The sequence below is a fragment of the Pseudopipra pipra genome, chromosome 9 (assembly GCF_036250125.1).
Source record: "Pseudopipra pipra isolate bDixPip1 chromosome 9, bDixPip1.hap1, whole genome shotgun sequence".
NCBI classification, from domain to species: Eukaryota; Metazoa; Chordata; class Aves; order Passeriformes; family Pipridae; genus Pseudopipra; species Pseudopipra pipra.
Window position 1 is genome coordinate 2,631,092 of NC_087557.1, and position 21,778 is coordinate 2,652,869.

Below are 21,778 nucleotides of genomic sequence, written 5' to 3' on the forward strand. Positions count from 1 at the left end.
CTCCTTGGCCAGTTGGGTGCCCTGGGAAAAAGTCCTCATGTCAGCCAGAGCCACCTGAAGCAGAGGCTCCACCGGGATGGGCAGAGGCAGGCAGGAAGCAGGCAGGGAGCAGGCAGGGACACCGGGGATTACGGTGAGCAAGCAGGGCAGGGCAGCAGCAGCAGCACAGCAAGGAAGTGCCATCACACCTGGCCATGCCTCACCTGTGCCCTGCCCCACCAGTGAGGGGTGACACACACAGGGATGAGGGAAGGCATTTCCATCCAACTGCCCCCCAAGCCCAGACTCAGTGGAGTATTTTTTACATGGCATTCCTGATGTTTCTGGGATGGGGACACACCCAAAGGTATCGGGCCAGCAGCCAACCAGAAAGATTAACTAACCAGAATGTGGCCCAACATGTCAGATGGGCAGCACAGAACACTGCCAGCTTGGGGTGACAGCTGTATGTCCTCTCCGTCCTCAGATCCACATGGACACTACAGCCGCATCCTCCAGGCAGTTGTTCGCAGCACTTTTTAACTTCTAACAAGATACAATAAAGGGCACAGACTTGCTTCCTGAGTATTTTAGCCCCAAAATGGTAAGAGGCTCCATGTCAACCTACAGCTCATGCAAGGTCAGAACCATCCCACCACCCAATTCTCTGCTCCTTGACTGCTCCCTACAGTCCAGCTGAAACCTCAGACAGATTTTGCCAGCTGGAATTTGCCCAACAGCAGTACTGGTTAACAAAAAAAAAAGTATTTTAGAAAACAATTCATTAGTGGCAACTGCAGAATAAACAGTTGAAAGCTGACAAACTGAAATACAAAAATTAATGAGAATAATTTACCAGCTGAGAAGGGATTAGCTCTGATGCAAGTTAATGAGATGTGCATTTTCCTCTGCTGAGAAAAATAACAGAAATCCAGCTGGAGAGGTAAGACACGTGTGATTGAAGAATGGCCTAGTCTGTTATCACTGTAATCCGTCCTTACAAAGTTACTTAACTCAGGAATAAAATTTATCTCAGGCTCTGGAAGACAGGATCCAGGAACAACACAGAGTGTCCAAACTTATGGCAGTTCCTAGTGAGAAATTTCAGCATCTTTTTCAGGGTTTTAATTTTTCTTCCCAGGAGCTCCATCCTTTTCCACATGTTCAGCTAAAAGGATTTTACCCTTACAGTGTAAAAACACATCCCAATTCCCCAGGGCTTTCCAGGAGGACAGTGCAGCTCCAACAGCATCAGCACTAGCAGCACAATCTTATTAAGTCCTGGAAAACCAGCAGCTTAAAATCCATCATAGCCATGGCAATGGAGCAGTGGACACGGGGGAAACCATCATCCCTGTGGCCACCTGCACCCATCAAATGCATTTCCAAGTTTCTTGTTCCTTCTTCCTCCACCCTAAAACAGGTCGCCTAATTAAGCAAGACCTGAATCTTGCAACTGAGACACATCCCCATCAATACCCGCTCCCCCTACCCCAAAGAAAAAAAAGCAATATTCAAAAGAATGCCAAGGTATAAGGGGTTACAAATATTCAGACTTTATTATAAATAAGAAATACTGTTTTATACATAAAAACTGCAAGTGTTGCATTTTGTTCACCGCCCCAGACAGCAAGACCACAGATTAAGGCAAAAAAAGCTGGAGTGAAGGCACGTACTGAGGGGGCCACGGTCAGGAACAAGGTGATGAAGGGACTGACATCCAGCACTCCACCAGCAGCTGTCGCGTCATCACATTACGTAAAGAAATAACTGGACTTATACAATGATTAATGGCTGTAATGCAGTAGTGATTAAGAGATCGCTTATAAAGATTTTTTCTTTTATTTAAAAATAAAATTCTGTTAAAAACAGCTTAAGGAAAAAAAAAAACAAGAAAAAAAAACCAAGAGAAGAAAGCCTTAGGCCTGAGGTCAGCCAGGGCATGCGCGCATCTTCGCATCTGCTCTTCTCACAGCCTTGGCAGAGGTGACGCGGTTACAGCCATCTGACCAGAGCAGCCAGCGAGCCAGCAAGCTCTCCTCCAGGTGTGTTTGCAGGCAGGAGGGAAATCCCAAGCTGGTAAATGCCAGAATCTCTAATGGAAGGGGTACAAGAGCGGGATTTGCTGGGATCACCCCCCGCCCAGCAGTGCCGTCCCCAAGGGCGCACCGAGCCTCCTGCCTCACACAGTGGTATCAGGATGTCCCCGAGTCCAGCTCTCCGACCACTCAGCGCTGGGTCCAGTGTCCCAGCCGTGCTACAGCTCCTCACAGCCCAGCTGCAAAGCCACAGCTCCTGCCCCTGTCCTGGTGCAGCATCCCAAGGGACAAGGCACACGGAACGGGGTGCTGTGAGCACCGTGGGGCAGGGCTGGCTTGGCCGGGAGGGCTGGAAGACATCCACCCGACAAGCAAAGTGGTTATTGAAGGGCGCTGAGGATACAGGAGAAGGAAGAAAGCAGGAGCCCAGCTGGGAGAAATCCCAAGTTTCAAGGGAATGATACAGAGAGAAGCGATACACAATGCATGCACCCTGATTGGCTACAGGGGAGAGCACATGGAGGAGGCCAGGCTGTGCCATTCTGGAAACATGGCTGAGTATATTTACACACACATACGCACACACGAGAGACTTCCTCACACTATAATCATGATTTAAAAAAAAAAACGGAAAAAAAAAATCACATTCACACAAAAAATATAAATTTGAAATAATTAATAGCACCAGTGTGTGTCAGATAATAATTTCTTCCCCGCTACGCAAACATACAAAGTTGCATAGTGTTTAAGGATAGATATATACTAGGCCTCAGGGAGGGGGGGAGGGATGCCAGGCTGGAGACAAGGAGGAAGCCCAGAGGATGCTCTCCCTGGCACTCCCACCCAGCACCAGTGAGCAGCTGGGAAGCACTACCTGGGGAGGGAGCCTGCCAGGGAAGAAGGTGGGAGCTGTGAAATGCAGAGCTGCCACCTGAGCCTGGCCTGAAGCCCCTGTGCTGTGGTGGCTTTACGGTGACCGGGAGGCAAAAAGAAAGGAGGGCACTGGAAAATTCCAGCTCTTCCCGCCAGCTTAAAAACAGGCAAAAGGCCAGAGCAATGCCAAGAGATATAAAAATGCCACTGTCCTCCTTCAGGAAAAAGATGGGGAGAAAGACAGACTTTTCCCATTTCCACTCATATGCCTCCTTCCTTCCCCACCCAAAGACAGTTGGCGTGAAGGCCAGTGCAGCTGTCAGAGCCCTCTGGATGGCAGCCCTCCTCTTGAGCAAAACTTGTCCTGCTTGAACAAACTCATCTGTCAGTCAGACATTCCAAGCCTAAAAAACCAGATCCTCTGGCAATTCAGTAGCAACGGATGGGAAGGCAGCTCATGGCTTCCATGCTCTGGCAGTCTGGACTACCCAGCAGGCAGCAGCTTTCAGACTGGACCCAAAACTTTTCCACAGATGAGGAGTGGGGCTGGTAAGATCCACCACTCCACCAGTATCCCATCTTCCCAAACAGCTCCAATCAGAGGCTGCCTTTTCCTCAGAGCAATGCATCATCACAGAAAGCATTTCAGAAAGAGGCTTCAGCTATTTTGTCAAAGGCTACCAACGCCGTCGGATTGGCCACTAGGTAAGGATGAAAACAATAAATTCACAGGGTTAGAAGTTGGGAACAGAGATCTGAGAGTGCAGCTTTACTGGCCATTACAGTAATACTTTGGCAGCCATCCCCTTCCTTCATAGGAACAGAGAGCTCTGGGACTGAGGATTTTACAGTCAAAGGGAGGAAAGTTGGGTTAGTTTTGCCTTGCTGTGTACAGCTCACATGGTTATTTCTGAACCACAGTATAAAGAGTCCAGAGCATCTCTCATCTTTGCACTAATCAAAGAGAAACTGTGTCTGAGGAAGGGGCAAAGGTGGAGTGCTCAGGAAAACAATCTATATAAAAAAAAAAACCCCTTTGATGCCCAAAGACGGATATTTAATTTGCTTCTCAAAAAAAATAATAATAATAATTAAAAAAAAAAATCTTTCAACTTATCCTGATTTGAACAAGAAAACAGTGGCTGTGAGCAGCGAAGAGGTGGGGATTTGGAGAAGGTACTGTGTGTTAAGGCACTCCGGAGCCGAACCACCGCTCGGGGGGAATACCCCCCACCCCCAGTGCACCCTTAGGGTTTCTCAATGGACGGGGTGTTGAAACAGCCAGATGGCAAGGTCTTCCTGATGTCTTCCAGATTGCTAATGTCCTTCAGGATCTCTTCAATGTCCCTGTTGTAGGCCTGTATCGCATCGTCTTGCTTCTTGGCTTCTCTCTCAAGGAAAGACACTTTCTGGTCCAAGTCGCTGTCTTTCATCTGGTCTTTGGCACTGTTCAGGGTACCCTCAATTTCATTCAGTTTGTTCAAGTCCACCGTCTCCAGTTGCCCTGAAAAGCCAGTAGCAAATAGTGAAGCGCATTAAAATCCCTTTGATGCCCTGGTTTTGGGTGCTCACACAGCTGAGCCCACAGCCAGACCCCCATCGGGCTGTTTCTGCATTAGAGACATCATTTAAAGCAGAACCAACCACATGGGTGACACCTTCGGTGTCCTCAGCTTGCAGAAAACCACCACTGAACACTGCACAACGAGCTCTGAGGCTACCCCAGCAAAGCAAAAACCCCAAGGTGTGCCACATAAACCCCATTTCAAGAGGTCAACAGACCCATCTGATTCCTTGCACAGCAATGGCAGGGAAGCCAGCACACATCAGGAAAACACTCAAAGGCATAGGGCACATTAAGGCAGTCCTACCTAATTGATCCAGCAGGTCATTAATGACAGTGAGTAGGCTGTTCACAGAGTTCTTTGCTTTCCTGGCATTATCTTCTGCCTCCTGGGCAGCCTGTGAGGCCTGCAGGGTGTAAAAAGTGAGAGCACAAAAAACTGTTGCCTCTACCCAAGCAGTTAGTCAGCCACACCTCTGGCTCCTCACTCCAGGGTAACACTCATGCACTGAGATCTTTATCACAATGCTGGAGAAGACTGACAATCTTCAAATAATCACTTTTCTGATTACTTCAGGATATCCCTGAGAACTAAGCAGGATTTTGCAGGGAAAGTCAGACTTGAGTCAATAGGTCTATAGTCAGATTTCAGTTAAACTCAAAGGAGAGTGTTGCATTAAGAAAGCTGGCTCTCAAATTCCAGCAGGGAGCCTGTGCTAATGCACCAGAGCTTGTCTCATGTTCTCAATCCCACTTAAAACTTGGAAGAGTTTGAATATTGGCTGGACTCAGCACTGTCTTTGCAAGGGGAGAGCAGGAGGAAAGCTTGCCTCTCCAGGACAGTGGGGAGAAGGCAGTTCCTGGCCACTGCTGTCACCTGCCAGCACTACTTACCATGCCTGCCATCATCATATCTTGCTCAGCATCCGCCTGCTTCCGCTTAAGCTCTTTCTCTGCATCCTGCAGCTGCTTCATCATGTCATCCACCTCCCTGGCCAGCCCCGTCACGTCGGCAAAAGTCTTGTCGGCTTCAGCTTTGGTAGCAGCAGCACTCTACAGCCAACAAGGGGGAGAGGATGGAAGAAAGGTGATGAAGGTGCACAACCTCCTTCAGTCCTTTCCATCAAAATGCACTGATTTCCTGTCGTGTCCACATGTGGGAACACAGCAGAAAGCACATGTGGCTCTCCAGGAAGTACTGGAACAGAGTTCACGCAGTTACACACCAACATCTCGGGGAGAGGGTGGCTTCAGAACCGCTAAGGACTCACCTTCTGAACAGAGCTGGCGATTTTCTCAGCATCATCTGCTCTAGCCTTGGCCTCACGGGCATCAGCAGCAGCGTTGCCCAGCGCCAGCTCCGCCTGGCGCGTCTTGTTGTTGGCTTCAGCAATGGTCTGTGTGATGGCAGGGATCTTCTTCAGTGCCTCCTCAGCCGCCGTCTTGTTATCATTCACCCGCTTGTCAAAGTCTAGGGAAGGGCAGAACAGACCCTTATCAGGACAGAGAGCCTTGGGATGCTCATTTGACTGAGCTCCCCAGACTTTGCCTCCATGACATCGGAGGGACCAAGAGCAAACTGACATCAGCTCTTCCTATTGCACATCTTCTGATACTAAATAAGGAGCTTAAAGGAGATTTCCAGTCACTGAAAACGCTTATATTTTTTTTCTTTAAAGAAAAACAAGCCTAAAGAACCCCCCCAACACTGAGGTGAGGGCAATAGCACAGCCTGTTTAAGCAGGATACCCCTACTGCCAAATGACTTGTCACACTGGAACTGAAGGATTCACTGCAAGTGCTTCCTCTTTACCTTTCAGGTTGCTGAGGATGGTATTGGCCTCTTGTAGTGTGCCATTGCCCTTCCGAGCAGCTTCTTCAGCCAGGGCTTTCGCTGCATCTGCTCGAGCCAAGAGCTGGTCTGCAGTCTGAGGAGACATGACACGGATCAACATATTCTCACCTCCTGAGGGACAACCATGTAGGTGTATCAAAAAAAGCACTGCTCAGTCTGAAACACCAATGCCATCTAAAACAGCAGTACCTCCTCTGAGACAGGGGAATGTAGGGACTTTTGTATTCAGAACAGTATTCCAGAAGACACCACACCTGGCAAATATCCCCTATTTTCCCTTACAGCCTCAATGCTGTTGCTTTTAACAGCTTTCTGCATCTCCTTTCTGGGACCACTCTTCAGCATTCTCATAATTAACAAGCTGCAATAAGACGAGACTGAATAAGACCAGATCTTCCACATCTGGCTAGTTACTTGTTTTCGTTTGGTTTTTTTCAGGGAACAAAAGCCTGCACAAAGCAGAACTGACCTGCTGCTCTGTCTTCCCTTTCTCCAAGAGGTTCTTTACTTCAAGTTCCTTTCCTTTCATGTCTTCTCTCAAGTCCTCATAATCCTTCAGCTTTCTGGCAATTAGCTGATCTAATTCCTCTGCTTCCTTCTTGATCTTATTTGCTTCATTCTGCAGGTGGAAATCAGAAACAAACACAGAGTCCTGAATGTTAAAGAATTTCTGAACGGGTAGCAAATTTTTGCACTTCTCCATTCAAGCCAAGATGCTTGGCAAACATTTCACTTGGATTTTTGTCCTTCAGAGACTGGGGGAAGTGGAGGTTTATGTAGGTGGTTTTATGCATTTTAATCTCCTGTGTGGAAGCTGGAAAGCACAAGTCTGGATTATGCCTAGATGGACAAAAATCCCACAGACTGGGAGCATTAGCAGAGCATATGCAAGGTATGCCAGCAACTTGGAATCTTCAGGGAATACTGCATGTGATGCTGCCCACACGTACCTCTAGCCCTGTGGAATCCACTGAAGGCAGGCTGGTGAGATTAGCGTAGATCTGCAGGGCTCTGTTTCCAGCTTCCTCTGCCTCAGCAAGCACCTTGTTGGCCTGTTTCTCTAGGTCTCGAGAAATATTCCTTGCTTGATTATACCTAAAAAATCCGCAAGGATCCAGTTGTGCTACAATATTTTTTGTAAAACTGAACTTAAGAGAGTAGAGAGGCTAAGAAATTGAAAACCAACTCCCATAAAACGATTAGTTTTAAGCACTTAAAGCCAGGGAATAAAACCATTTTTCTGTTATTGACTCACTTCTGGTTGAGCTCATCAATGTCAATGGCAGTTTGGTTTTCTCCAGCCAGGGTCTTCAGCAGCAGCTGATACGCTTCCGTGGAAGTATCATTTGCAGCCTTGGCTACATGAACAATCTCATCAGCTTCTTTTTTGTGTCTGGACAAGATAATGGAAAAAAAAAATGCCATTAGGTTTGTCAGCCAGCAGTTTCTATCCTCAATTCTGGAGTTTATTCTCTCACTTTCCTTCCTTCTCCCAGATTTAAATATGGGAGATGCTAAAACATTTGCAATGGAAGATGGTTGTTGTGCCCCCTGTTCACACGTCTGGTGTCTGCCCTCAGTGCCACACAGGCATGAGCCCATGGTGACAGACTCTTACTCAGCACAGGGCGTGTTTTCCTACCCAGCAAATTAAAATCTGCAGGGAAGAGCAGGGCCCTGATGTGATCCACAAGGAGTGTGCCTTGCCACAGCCTACCTTTCTGCCAGCTTACGGGCCTCTTCTGCCAACAGAGTCATGTTGTTGGGGTCCCCACTTTGCTCCGGAGGTGCAATGGACTGGGAAAAGAAAGGAAAAAGAAACCCCTAAAACTCTTCTTTCATCTTTGACTCATCTTTTCTTTAAATATTTATTGTCATGATCTAAATGCTTAGAGATGTGTCTGACCTACTTCTGACTTCTCTATGTTTTTCTTAACCACTGCTCATCCCTTAAACACAAAGGTGTTGATATTTCTTTAGGAGTTCTTCTGTTGGCTTCTTTGAGCAGGGGCTAAGACACAATCTCTGACAGACACTGGTGAACTTCCTTTACTTATTTTCCATGGTGCACATTTGCTATATGAGAGAGACCAAGCAGAGAAACACACCAGAGGGCAAAGAAGTAAAGGCCCTCTCCTCTCCCAGTGGTGTGGGATCTCAGCAGCACACTCACCACGTTGTCAGCTGCCACCTTTGCCTTCTCCAGCATGTCAGAAGCCAAGCTGATGAGGTCCTCGGTGTCCTCCACCCGCACCCGGGCTTGCTCCGCCAGGTTCTCCGTCTCCCGCACTGTGCCCTGGATGTTCCTCAACCTGTTGAGCTGATTTGTCAGTGTGCTGTTGATGTCTTTGAGACGATCCATGAGGCCCTGATCTACGTCTGAAACACAAGATATAAGAGAGAGGAAGCAAAATTAATTACAGCAGGAGGAGAAGCTGGAGCAGCGGCTCACCGCTGCAGGCACCGTATTGGAGGTTAATCCCCTACTGAAAGGGGACCAGCAAAGCTGTTTCACAAGTCGCTCAGCTTGAGATCAAAGTCACCATCAGAATGTGCTCCAAATATGAGAAATGAAAAGCCATTAACTACTAATAAGACAACCCTGCTGCTTGTTGGAACTGACTCTGATGGGAGATTTTGGGTTCAGAATCACGTTTCACCTCTGTCATGGACTTAAAATCACAGCAGAGCTGCTCCTCAAGAGGTATGAAACGTCTGCTTTGTGAATTCTCTTAACTCCTAGAAGGTTTGCAGAGATGGAGGAATAGTGGGGCTGTACATTATTCTCCACTTTGGGCAACACTGGCTGTTCCCAAGCCAGACAGTCTCCACAGGGAGCAGCTAGGAGATGTGTGGAATAGTTAACCTACTCCAAACTCTCCCCTAAACCCAAGGGATGAAAAAGCTGGCCAGATAGAGCCTTGGTTCTCCCATATGTAGGACCTCGGAGCCACCCAAACTTCCCCAAGTTTTTGGACCACCAGGCAACTCCCCACAACAACACCTTAATAATGGAGCCATCACAGTACAGGCACGTGCCTCATGGCCAGGGGCAGTTACTTTTGAAAAGATGAGAATGTTTTCAAGAGATGAAGTACAAGCAGAAGCCCACAGGCCTCCAAAACTAAAGATTCTTCCCAAATACCTTGACCTTGCAGCACATCTTAAATATTGAACATGAAAATCTGACACATTTCAAAAACATACTACATAGAAAAACACAAATAACTTGTACAGATTTTTGCAAGAGTAGCTTTTGTTGCATTTAACCTGCTCTCTTATGGAAGAGCAACAGAGCTGCAGAAGGGGCTGGAGCACAAAGAGCAGCTGAGGGACCTCAGCCTGGAAAAAAGGAGGCTCAGGGGGCACTTTTCACTCTCTATAACTCCCTGACAGGAGGGTGGAGCCAGGTGGGGGTTGGGCCCTGCTCCCAGGCAACAAGCAACACGACAAAAGGACAGAGCCTTAAGCTGCACCAGGGGAGGTTTAGATCGGATATTGGGAAAAATTTCTTCACTGAAAGGGTTGTTGAGTCCTGACACAGGCTGCCCAGGGAAGTGTGGAATCATCACCCCTGGAGGGATTTAAAAGACACGTAGATGTAGCACCTGGGGACATGGTTTAGTGATAGACTTGGCAGTGCTGGGTTAGCAGCTGGACTTGATCTCAGAGGTCTTTCCAACCTAAATGATTCTATGATTGTAAGACATGGAAAGAAAGATCTGAAATACCACCACAAAACCCAATCCATTCCCTCACCTTTCTTCGATTCCCAACCTCCTACTTCCTTATGTGAGACTATTATCTAGACTTGGATGCCAAGCAGAGAGTGTAAATCTACCTCAGCTAAAGCTGAGAAGAGCTTCAGCCATCATTCCCACTGGCAGGAATCTTCCCAAGCAAACACCAGCATTAGATGTGTGTCAGCTTTTTTCCAGCTTCACACAAAGGGGATGGATTTTCCCAAAATGGTCTGAAATCACTGTCCCAGCTCCCAGGGGAACATCTTTTACTGCAAAGTCAGTAGTCTTCAGGTTTCTCTTCTCCAAAACACACATCATCTCATACATTAAAGACGCTCTAAGGACAAACCACTCACTGTCACAGACACGACAAACATCCTGCTCACAGACATCCTGTGGTAGAGGTGACAATAAAAGAATCAATTCAAAGCAGAGTTTAACAGGGAAAACAGCTAAAAGCCACCACAACAGCACTCTTCAGAACTTTCTACACTTTATGGTGGGATAATTAAGCTTGCCAGCAGGATCTTGAAGCCTTCATTCTGATTGCTGATGATATTCTAACAAGAACTACTTGATCTCAAGATGTTTGAGCAAATTTATAAGCACGAAAAGTGTACTGGAAAGTCTTCTGTTCGTTGAACAAATAAACCCTTTTATGCTTCTGGAGAAGAGGCTAACACACAAAACACACCCGTATGGAGCTAGAGGCAGATCTTTACTCTGCATGTACAACAGAGAGCGCTGGGAGAACAGCAGGGATAAAAGCAAAGGCACTGTTGTTCTGATAACAACACACACTGACTCAGTGCTATCTGAAATAGCTGTCAGTCCTGGAGCACAGCACAGGCCTGAGATAAAACACGCTGTCTCCAAAGGAAACAGGACCATCAGGCAAAGAAGTCGTCAACTCACCTTTGCTTTTTTGTGCTTCGTGGAGCAACTCCATAACTTCTCTTTCTGCCTGCTTCAACCTCTCCTCGAAGGCTTGATCAGTCACGGCCTCTTCTCCTACACCCAGATTTGCTATCAGATTTTCCAGCTCCCGCAGCCTCTCGCGTTGTTCCGCCACCTATGTCAGAGGGACAGGGCACAGCTGTGACACAGCCAAGCACCTTGAGCCTCTCTGCCTTCAGCAGCCGTCAACAGCCAGGGGCGCAGCTGCTGCACGAGCAGGTACGTGACGCTGTCTCCAGCAGTACCAACAGCAGCATTCCTGGCCTTACCTTGTCTTTCACTAATCTGTAACAGGCTGGACATTCCTGGCAGCCCGGCCAGGAGCGGTTGTAGAAATAGTTCTCCTCACACTGGTCACAGCGGGTCCCCACGAAGCCTTCTTTGCACTCGCAGCGGCCGTTCTCCTGGCACTGCAGGGAGCGCGAGCCCTCCGGATCACAGTCACAGGCTGCGGGAATTTAAACCTCAGTCAGACTGGAGAAGAGGCAGAAACACCCTAAAACGCCAGGGCGAGCGCATACCCTCAATACCCTAAAACATCTGCAAGAGCTACAGGGCACAAACCCACAGCTGAACCCCACTCCTGATCACGGTGCTTCTAAATTCAAGTGAGACCCAACGTTCACAGCATGTGTTCAGTGTCACTACTGCCTCTCCCACAAAGCATTATTCTACCCCATTTCATTGTAACCAACTGCAGTTACTTTTCCTGCTCTTTACAGGCAGGGATATCAATGAGGAAAGTTTGGATCATCCTGTTTTTCCAATGTGTTGCTCCTCAAGACAGAATCTGTATATTGAGGCCATATGCAGAGTAGCTGTGCAGATTTAACAACAGGGAACAGAACTGTTGCAGGCCAAGATTCAGAGAATGTATTTACACCAAAGAGAGGTGGGTATCTCAAAAGAAGGTTGGATATCTCAAAAGAAGGTTGGATATCTCAAAAGAAGGTTGGATATCTCAAAAGAAGGTTGGATATCTCAAAAGAAGGTTGGATATCTCAAAAGAAGGTTGGATATCTCAAAAGAAGGTTGGATATCTCAAAAGAAGGTTGGATATCTCAAAAGAAGGTTGGATATCTCAAAAGAAGGTTGGATATCTCAAAAGAAGGTGGATATCTCAAAAGAAGGTAGATATCTCAAAAGAAGGTGGATATCTCAAAAGAAGGTGGATATTGAATAAGTAAGGTGGATATCTAATAAGTAAGGCGGGTATCTAATAAGAGGGTGGATATCTAATAAGTAAGGTGGATATCTAATAAGTTGGATAAGGGAAAGTTAACAAAACAAGGGGATAAGCTGTAGCACGGAGATCAAATTCCACCATGCAGGGTGCGGACATAAAAGCACCAACTTCTGTGATGAAGAGCACAGTGAGAAAGGACCTTCCCAGGGACAGGACGAAAGCAACGGGAAGGCGGCGTGTGCAACATCCTTCCCATCTGCCTCGCTCTGGCCTCTCAGACTTACGTTTGCAGCCTTCGGAGCCAAAGCCGAAGTGGTTGCCCTCGCATCGGTCGCAGTGCTGGCCGGCGACGCCCGGCTGGCACTCGCACTGCCCGCTCCGGATGTCGCACTGCCCGTTGGTCGAGCCCAGTGCGTGGCAGTTGCACCTGGGAGAGGCAGACACGCATCAGACATGGCACAGAAGGGACACAGAGGTGAAGTGTCTCCCTGAAGGGCGCAGCGCAATGTTTGCATTTGCCCAAAGTCGCTTTTCTTGCTGTGCAGCTACAGCAGGCGAGGCACTGAGCCTTTGAACTGTGCAAGGTCACTTGCTGCCTGCACTAAAAAAGGAACCCATGAGCTCCTGCTACAATCACACAGTCATGTGGCAGTTTTCTATTTAAAACCCTGATTTAGAGCTCTTTATAAAGCTATTTATAAGTCAGGCTTTTTACACAGCGTTAGTAGCCACTCCTTGACCGCTGCTCTTCCCCACCTGCAGCAGCATCGACGCACAGCATTTACTTGTGACAAACATCACATTCCTGCCCAAGGTAAGCCCAGACCCTCCAAAACCAGGCTCTTTGCCCCAAGCCAAGGTAAACATCACCTCTCACAGCCACGTCCACTCTGGAGGTTGAAGAATCCAGGCTCGCAGGCACTGCAGTCCCTCCCGGTGACATGGGACAGGCACTCGCACTGCCCAGTCACTTGATTGCAGCTCGTCTGCTGATTCACAGTGCCATAGGGATTGCAGTGACAAGCTGCAAAAATAGAAGGGATGGAGAAACACGCACCAAGTTAGAAGTCCCTTGTGATGTTGGTACTCACTGGTCCCTAAATAGGCCTGGATCCAAACCACAGCCAGCAGTCTGCATTGCACAGTGCTTTTGCCTCAATGGCAGTAAATGCCCACAAATACAAGGATTTTAACAAGCTCGAACCATCAAACCACCACCACACATCGCTGCTGACGGGCACAAGCAACAGCCTGACGTTGTGTCCTAACAGCATCTCTTTGGGGACAAAACAATCGTAAAATGCACGAGGAACCAGCTCTGACCTCTGCACTTGTCGGCGGGGTCGGGGGCCAGCGGGTTCCCGAAGAAGCCGTCCTTGCAGCGGTCGCAGTAGAAGCCGGCAGTGTTGTGGATGCACTTGAGGCACTCCCCGGTCTGGCGGTCGCAGTTCCCCACGGCGTTGGGATCAATGTTGTCGTTGCACTGGCACAGGCGGCAGGGCCTCACAGCGCCGTTTTCACCCAGTGGGTCCCCAAAATAGGCGTCGTCACACAGTTCACACCTCTTGCCTGGGACACAACACACACTCAGGTGCTGCAGCAGAAAGCCCTTTGCTGCCACCTCACACAGGATGTCCTTTCCAGTCCCTTCTGAAAACAAAACTTTCCAGCTTCCTGCACTTTCATCCTCCTATTGGGGTCAGACACAAATCCCTCCCCATGTCTAAATTCAAGCTGCTTTTTCACTGGAACTTTGCATTATGAATCATTTCCACTCCTCCTTTCCCTCCTATCATAGAATTAACCAGGTTGGAAAAGACCTCTGAGATCATCAAGTCCAACCCTTGATCCAACTCCACTGTGTTTCCCAGACCATGGCACTGATGCCACATCCAGTCTCATCTTAAAAACCTCCAGGGACAGTGAATCCACCACCTCCCTGGGCAGCCCATTCCAATGTCTGATCACTCTCTCTGTAAAAAATTTCTTCCTAATATCCATTTAAGCCAAACCTATTTGCTGTAATTTGTTGTAAATTTAAGAGTTCCAACCAGGTAGAGCTCCCTGGGGCATCACTGCTCCAGGAAGCTCCACTGCCAGAGATGCACCAAACCTCCATGGGCAGCCACTGAAGCATCCAACTCAGCAGCTCCCTACACTTACTGCAGATCTGACCTCCCCAGCCAGCTAAAAATTCCGTTTGTTACGCAGTTCTTGCACACAAACCCTCTTTTCCCTCACATCCCAGAAAGGTGGCATGACACAGGTGGAGCTCCTGTGCAGTCACACAGTTACAAGTAAATACGAGCTTGTACAGACACCTGAGCTGCAGGAATCTGGGCCCCTGGACTCCTCCTTGGTTCACGATGCAGTGGCACCCATAGGAACCTCCATGAGCTGCTTGGTCAGGGGGTTTTCTAAGCATGTCAAGCATTTACAGGTATTCTGTACTTTGGACTCTGCTATGCCAAGCATAAAATCAGCAGAGAAGCAGGGAGGAGGCTGCCAGCCATCCTAAGGCTTCCTTGCTGTTTGCAGGCAGAACAAAACAACTGCTTAACAACTCAGCTGCATGTTTGGACTTCACAGGTTATTGCTTTGAAAAAAAGATCTCTATCCGTTCATATATTTCTCATTAAAACTGCTGAGCACTCGTTTGATCTTATATTTTTTTGGGCAGTGTTTGTGAGTCTTTGCAGCCTTCCTGCTTTTCCTAGGAAGCATCCTGTGGTGCCTCCCTGGCTGGCAAACTGCATCTTCTAATTTTATTTCAGTCTGACCCACCTCCCTGGCTCCTTTAAATCTATTTTCTGCATACAATTACCAGAGTTCTATTAGAAGCCAGCATGGCTCACCTACATAGCATAGAAATGGTCAGACTTTGCACAGATCAAGCCTTTGTTGCTCTCTTGTTCTCAGAGAATAGCACAAGGAACATGGGAAGTCCTGAGCCTCATACAGGACAGAAAATAGGGCTGAGGAAGGGAGAAGGACTGGAATCAGAACACAGCAGCTTTCACATTGCGGATCAGACTCCCAGAACTGGCAGGAGACACGTTTCCACAAGCATGTGGATGTAGAAGATGACTTTTTGTGTAGGAACACACCTGTAGTGCCAGCCTGGCAGCTGGTGCACACAACCTCCTTGGTGCGGGGCACGATTGCACAGCTCGAGCTGCCTGGGCAGGGGCAGGGCCGGCAGTCTGCGGCTGTGCCGGCCGTTGCATCGCCGTAATACCCATCACTGCACTTCTCACAGTGAGACCCCGCCGTGTTATCCCTGCAATTGCACACGCCTGGAATAGAGAGGGACATGGGTTTTGCTTCCTTGTCCAACCTAGAAAGGAAGAATCACCCTCCCTGTTTCGCCAGCCCTCTCACCTGTCTCGGGATCACACGTCTCACTGTGCCCGTTGCACGCGCAGGGCACGCAGGGGCTGTAGGGCCCCAGGCTCGGGGTCTCTCGCCGGTGCCCAGAGGTGCAGCGCTCACAGAACTGCCCCTCGTATCCCACGGGGCAGGAGCAGCTCTCCACCCAGGCCACGGGCACACCAGGTCCAGGGCGAGCACTTGTGATGGTGACATCATCCAGGTGACCGGCACCTAGAAAGCACCGAGGGGGAAACTCTTTGTAACCACAAAGGCTCTCATCACCACTTCCCAAAACACTCTGAATGGTGCAAAGGATAGACAGGTGGGTGCTCGCAGGTGGTGAGGGGAATCAAGAAGCAAAATCCTCCAGGAAGATTTAGACATACAAGAAAAGATTCAACAGAGCTCATGAAGGGCATGTGCAGAGCAGGAAAGACGAGAATAACAGAGAAGGATGCTGAGAAGAGCAGGTGAGCAAGTACAGTCAGTTTATGTTATATTTTACATGGGTATGGGTTTCATTTCCACATCAAATACCAGAACCAATTCCTGTCTTTCAAGACAGGACAGACCACCTCTCCAGCAATTTTAATACACTGCAAACCATGCCTCGGGGCAAACTCTTCAGCTATTCCTCTCTAGCCATTCCTTCTGCTGGCATTTCAGTGCTTCCCCCCTCTTCTCCCAGCCCTTTCCCTGGGGCAAAACAGAGCCCAGACACAACATAGCTGGCTTTTAACTTATACCACTGTGTACCACTGCAGCAACTCCAGTGCACTGAGGGAGCCTCAGCTCCCTCATATTAGCAGTGGCTACAGCACTCGGGATGGTTTGCTCAACACCTTTCCTCCCCTCCATTTCACAACTCCGCATTCCTCTTTACAAGTCACCTGTACTGAAAACATTTGCAGCTTTCCAGCCTTCTCCAAATGCAAATTCATCCCTTCCATCTTTCTGAAAAATTCTTTGACACTCAACACCACCCAAGGACACATTTTTGCTCCTAATTCATGTCTGACTTCTAATAAACCCACATTATGAGGAGCTTTCACTTAAGTTCTGCACTGGTAGCACTTTCAAGACCCCATCCTTCCCATCTGCCATGTCAAGGTAAGACCTGGAAACAGGGGGGATGTAACCATTCCTAGCGTAGCAAAAACTGTGGACGAGTGTTGTAAACTCCCTACGTCTCTCCTACCATGTCCTTCGGGTCTCTGTACTATGTATTTTTATCAATCTGGAAGACAGTGGCCATGCAACACAGCACAATCCCCATGTTTAGAAGCAAAGAATCAGGAGGTGATGAGTGTTGAGCTTCCAGACCCTCAAAGACAGCACTTTTCTTCCCCATATCCTCTTCATGAGGCCTGGGAGAAGCTGTTACACAGGAAGACCAAGTGAAAATCCATTGGCACAAAGCTTTGCAAAATAAGCTACCACAGTTATTTACAGCCCCACAATGAAGTAACTCAAGCATCAGACCAATGAGTCTGCCCCCTCCCCTCTTCTGCGGCGTTCTGCTCAGCGACTCACTTCTCTCACTGTATGTCCCGCGGATCTTGATGGAAGTCAAGTTGTGGAGAAGCTTCTGGAACTCAAATGCTGTTAGAGCAGGCCTCCATGGGTAATCTGTAGCCTCGTGGAGCCTAGGGAGAAGGGCCATGCATCATCAGCACAGCTTTCAAATGTTAACAGCTGCACCCTTTCAAAGCCCCCTTTCCAAAGGTGGAATGCTGTTGCAACATCATCTGCATGCGCTTACACAACGCTGCCAGACAGCGAGTGAAAATCAACCTGATAAGAACCCTCTTACGAGCTAAAATTAATGATCCTGGTTTCCTCAAGAGCTCAGAGGCCAGGGGCACCCCAAGCTCAGCCCCGGCTGCTCCCACCGTACCTGAAGGTGTAGGTCTGTGCACTCTCACTGGGGTAAGAGTTGCCCTGGGCAATGAGTGGCACCGACACTCTCAGCCCGGCCCCTTCCAGCACCAGGTCCTCTGCAGAGAGCCGCGTGTCCCGTCTGTCCACACGGAAGGAGAAGGTCAGGTTTTGCCCGTAACTCAAAACCTGGTTGCCCAAGAACTTGCCTGAAAGGATAAGAAATCCTTACAGTTAGGGGATGGAACATAAAGGGGCACAAGCAGCACAGAAAGCCACGCTTCTGGAATGACCTACCTGGAGCAACGAAATACATGGGGAAATAGGTGTCCGAGATCACGGAGATATCCCGAGTCTCTGCACTCCACTGCAGTAAGACTTCTGAGCCATCACGCTGCTCAGCACGCCACTCATCCTCTCCTGAAAAACCAGATGTGCCAGAATTAACACCCTTGGAAGACGTGGCTTTGCACACACTTTTCATGTCACTCTGTTTGTATATTAGTTACTCTATGGTCTGTGCACAGGCACTGACAAACACCACATTTCCAATTTAAGCCCCTAACCCCAGTGCTGACTTGAAGCCTCTGAACTTTGAGCCCTATGACGACTACTTGTTCAAAACCTTCTTTTCTAAAGAGCTTAAACAGGCACGGAAAAACCTGCAGTCCCCTACGACTTGTTGAGAGTTGCAGCCTTTGTATGAACTGTTCTCCAGTGGAATTTTAATTAAAAAGATGTTCTTTTCAGACTACGCAGCATGAAAACATGCATACACAGGAAACTGACTGCATGAAAAAAAAAAAAAAAGGTTTTTCCTGAGCTTACAGACCCATTGGAAACACAACTGTGTTTTATTCAGAGCCACTTAAACTCCAAATCTAAAGTGATTTTAATCCTTTCAAACAGAAACTCCTGATTTGGTTCGAAACCTGAGGAAATGCTTCCTTGCCAGCACACCTCTCAAGCTAGAAAAGCTTTGTATTTGCAATTCCCACTTGCACCTGCCTGGTGTACAATAACTGCCCAAAGCCAAAGCTGTGAATTCATACTAGCTGAACAAACAAGCAGCAGACATGGAAGCTCCAGGTAGCTTCAGCACTTCCAAAGGAGGAATCCTAGACCTGCCTGCCCAGGATTTGAAAGGAAGGAGTTGTTGTGTTTTTTTTAATAGCTTCTGACTTGAGTCCAAGCCCAACCTGAGATACAAAGAAAGGCAATTTTACCAAACTGGAAGTTGGAGGTGATGCTGTAGATACTGTAGCCCACAGCACTGGTGCAGACCGAAGAGTGTCCAAAACAGAAGCAGGGGGTACAGCCCCTTGGATTGGAGGAATCCAGATGGAAAAATCCAGGTTTGCATCTGAAGACATGAAGGAAAGAGAACTCATTTCCCTGATGCTTGACCCCAGGTCATCGCTCGAATGTTTCTCATTCTTGAAACAAAGCCATGGGAGGAGAAACTCACCTCTCACAGTGGAAGCCTTCCACGTTGTCCTTGCATGCACACCGCCCTGTCTCCACATTGCATTCCCCTGTGCTGCCAGATGGATTGCAAGAGCAGGGTCTGCCAGAGTCAGGAGAGAGGACAACCCATTAGGAGCCACAGAGAAAGCTTTCAAAAGAGTCCAGGTTTATTTCAGAGAGCTGCAGTCCCCCTTACCTGCACCCAGCTTCAGAGAGGGAGTGGAAGCCCGGCTGGCAGCGGTCACACTTGTCCCCCATCACGCCGGGCTTGCAGCTGCACTGGCCATAGCTGTCACACTGTGTGCTGAGGGAGCCTGTGGGGACAGCAGGGACAGGCACCTCAGCACACATACACAGCTCTATCAGCCTGCAAGCTCTGAAATTTCACAAAACAGGCAAGGAATATGGGAGAAGAAAGTGGGAAGCTTCAAGCTGACAAGTGAATGCTTACCTAAAGGCTGTCCCTAGTTCACAGGGATTTTTCCCCTGGCACCCCTAGACAGATGAATTGTTATCTAGTTTTCCCAAACTATACTCAGTCTTTTATTCCTACCAACCAGCCTTCTAATATATAACTATAATTTTAACTTCAAATTGCATTCTCATCCTTATTCCTGCTCCATCCTCACTGTTACCTTTGCATGCCTCTAGTTCCATGCTGTTTTATCCTGCAACACACCATTTCCGATATTTTATTCCCCAAATTCCTTGTGTTCTCCCTAATGACCATCTCCCCTTTGCCAGGGGATATCCTGACCTCTTCCTTTCATGCTCCAATTTCCTCCCTCAATTCCCAAGTTGGATTTAAAGACTAAACTGCCTCCTCAGAGTGAAGCTACATCTGCCACCATGAACCCTAACAAACTCTTGAGCAAAATTCTCATTTTTTGGAAAGACACCTTCCTCAGTACTGCTCTGTCCAAGTGGACTTGCACAAAAAGCAGTAGCAGTTTCTTTAATCCACAGTGGACAAAATGCTTTCTTCCAAGCATCCCTGTAGCTGGCAGCCTTGGAGCTGTCAGCACTCCAAGAGTTAACTACCTGAAGAAAAATGTTTTAGTATACAGAAATAGTTGCTTGTTTCCACTTCAATTCACACCAGAAGATTATAGCAAAGTGAAGACTTATAAGATGATTAGGCTGGACAGGACAGAAGAACTCACAAAACCTTTACCATATACAGCCAAAGTTCAAATCCCCTTTGCAGTCCCACTTAGGATTATTTAGGAAAACACAGCACTCAGACAAAAAATAGCAATCTAAACATATGCAGGGGATTCAAATACACCCTGGGTGCCAATGTGCCACGGGATACAAGCTGATGGCTAAGTTATAAAGCCCTTTGAAAGCTGTCCCTAAAGACCTGAGAGGTCACCTCCCTACATCTTCTTGACTGTCTCAGCTGACACCAACCCTCACCCATCTTAAAATAAGGTCTGACATGACCTGGCAGAGCAAACAGAAGAAGAAAGGGCCTTTATTGGTCAAAAATTTCACAACTGTACAACTCTCTGACCAAATTAGATAGGAGATGCACCCTGGCAGACCTCTCCCTGGCTGCTTTTAGGGCATGCTGCAAGCAATTACTTATTCCAGTTCCTCTATTTTGAAACCTCACATCATACCTTACTATGTGTTACCCTTTTCTCTCCTTCCCCCTTACTTGCTGTGGGCTGGTGTAGTTATGGGATCACTCCTTACAGGTCACGTGGTTCCCCCGATGAGAAAAGATTTGTTCTCCTGCCAGAATTCCCCCCACTTTCTTTTTTTTTAAAAAAAAAAAAAAAAGAAGTTTAACTACATGTTTTGAGTTCACTTTTTTTTTTATCTCACCCCCACTCCTTTTGTGTTTAATGTTTCACTGGTTTGTATTTATAGTGCCTGGATACTCAGTAGGAGAAACTGATGCACCAGCTAAAGTTCACTACAATTCCTCAGTATGAGCAACTTCCATAAATATCCACTCACATCATCTCAGTTATTAAGAATTTAAATAAGTTCTTTAGTACTGGGAGCATCCACGGCAACACATACACAGTGAAAAAAAACCCCACAAACCTTACATTGGAAGGAGTAAGTGCTGCAGGGGTGAAGCATCTAACCCAATTAGATCCAAGGATAACTCAAACCAAAATTCAACACAATACACATTTCATATATGGAGGGGAAAAAATAAAGCAAGAAATAGCCAAAAGCAGAGGTGGGGTTTGTGCCTGGAAGCCTGCAGCAGGCAGTGCTTACCCACGGGGTTGCAGCTGCAGGGCTGGCAGCCCTGGTCGCTGTCCCGGCGGTAGAAGCTGTCCCTGCAGCGCTCGCAGTGCGGGCCGTCGGTGTTGTCAGCGCAGCCCCGGCAGTGGCCGCCGTGGCCCGTGGAGCGGTACAGCTCGGGGTCAAAGTAGCACTCCTGGGACCTCCCGTTGCAGTCACAAGCTGCAAAGACAAGGTGCCATCAGTGACCAGCCCACCCTGACAGCACAAAACCCTGCAAAGCTCAGAGGAGCTTTTAACCATCCTGAGCCCCAGGGCGTTTGTGCATCATAAGGACAAAAAGGGAGAAGGGTGTTTTTGTGGTGGTTGAATGAGGGTGTAAGGATGAAACAAACACCAGACCGTTCTCATCTACATTCAGAAGAAAACCAGCACTTCCTACTCCATTCCCTTGCACATCAGGCTGCCATTTGCAGCCAAAATGCTGCCCTCCCACACAGCAAAACCAATCTCCATCATACAAACGAGCATGAGAAGGTAACAGCGAGACTACTCCATGCTGTAAGGAGAGTTTCTCCCCTGGATTGCAAATCCCATCTGTCTAGGCAGCAGGACAACACAGTTTCACCAGCCTGTCGAGGGGAAGACCAAGGTCTT

At 48.0% G+C, this 21,778-nt stretch overlaps 1 protein-coding gene across 1 annotated transcript in view; it reads right to left on the minus strand.

The window, feature by feature from the left end:
- Positions 1-1,512: 1,512 nt before the first annotated feature.
- LAMC1 (laminin subunit gamma 1) overlaps positions 1,513-21,778 on the minus strand; it is a 65,498-nt gene continuing 45,232 nt past the window's right edge. The window contains exons 5-28 of the mRNA XM_064664092.1: positions 21,155-21,343; positions 19,110-19,227; positions 18,915-19,013; positions 18,673-18,809; positions 17,744-17,866; positions 17,466-17,655; positions 17,102-17,214; positions 15,578-15,799; positions 15,304-15,492; positions 13,520-13,765; positions 13,067-13,220; positions 12,481-12,623; positions 11,280-11,458; positions 10,969-11,125; positions 8,484-8,689; positions 8,028-8,107; positions 7,566-7,703; positions 7,261-7,405; positions 6,780-6,929; positions 6,269-6,383; positions 5,727-5,926; positions 5,350-5,508; positions 4,763-4,862; positions 1,513-4,395 (exon numbers count right to left, since the gene is read on the minus strand). Of these exons, the coding sequence (XP_064520162.1) occupies positions 4,139-4,395; positions 4,763-4,862; positions 5,350-5,508; positions 5,727-5,926; positions 6,269-6,383; positions 6,780-6,929; positions 7,261-7,405; positions 7,566-7,703; positions 8,028-8,107; positions 8,484-8,689; positions 10,969-11,125; positions 11,280-11,458; positions 12,481-12,623; positions 13,067-13,220; positions 13,520-13,765; positions 15,304-15,492; positions 15,578-15,799; positions 17,102-17,214; positions 17,466-17,655; positions 17,744-17,866; positions 18,673-18,809; positions 18,915-19,013; positions 19,110-19,227; positions 21,155-21,343 (3,809 nt within the window). The 3' untranslated portion in view covers positions 1,513-4,138. The remainder of the gene's footprint in view (positions 4,396-4,762; positions 4,863-5,349; positions 5,509-5,726; positions 5,927-6,268; positions 6,384-6,779; positions 6,930-7,260; positions 7,406-7,565; positions 7,704-8,027; positions 8,108-8,483; positions 8,690-10,968; positions 11,126-11,279; positions 11,459-12,480; positions 12,624-13,066; positions 13,221-13,519; positions 13,766-15,303; positions 15,493-15,577; positions 15,800-17,101; positions 17,215-17,465; positions 17,656-17,743; positions 17,867-18,672; positions 18,810-18,914; positions 19,014-19,109; positions 19,228-21,154; positions 21,344-21,778) is intronic.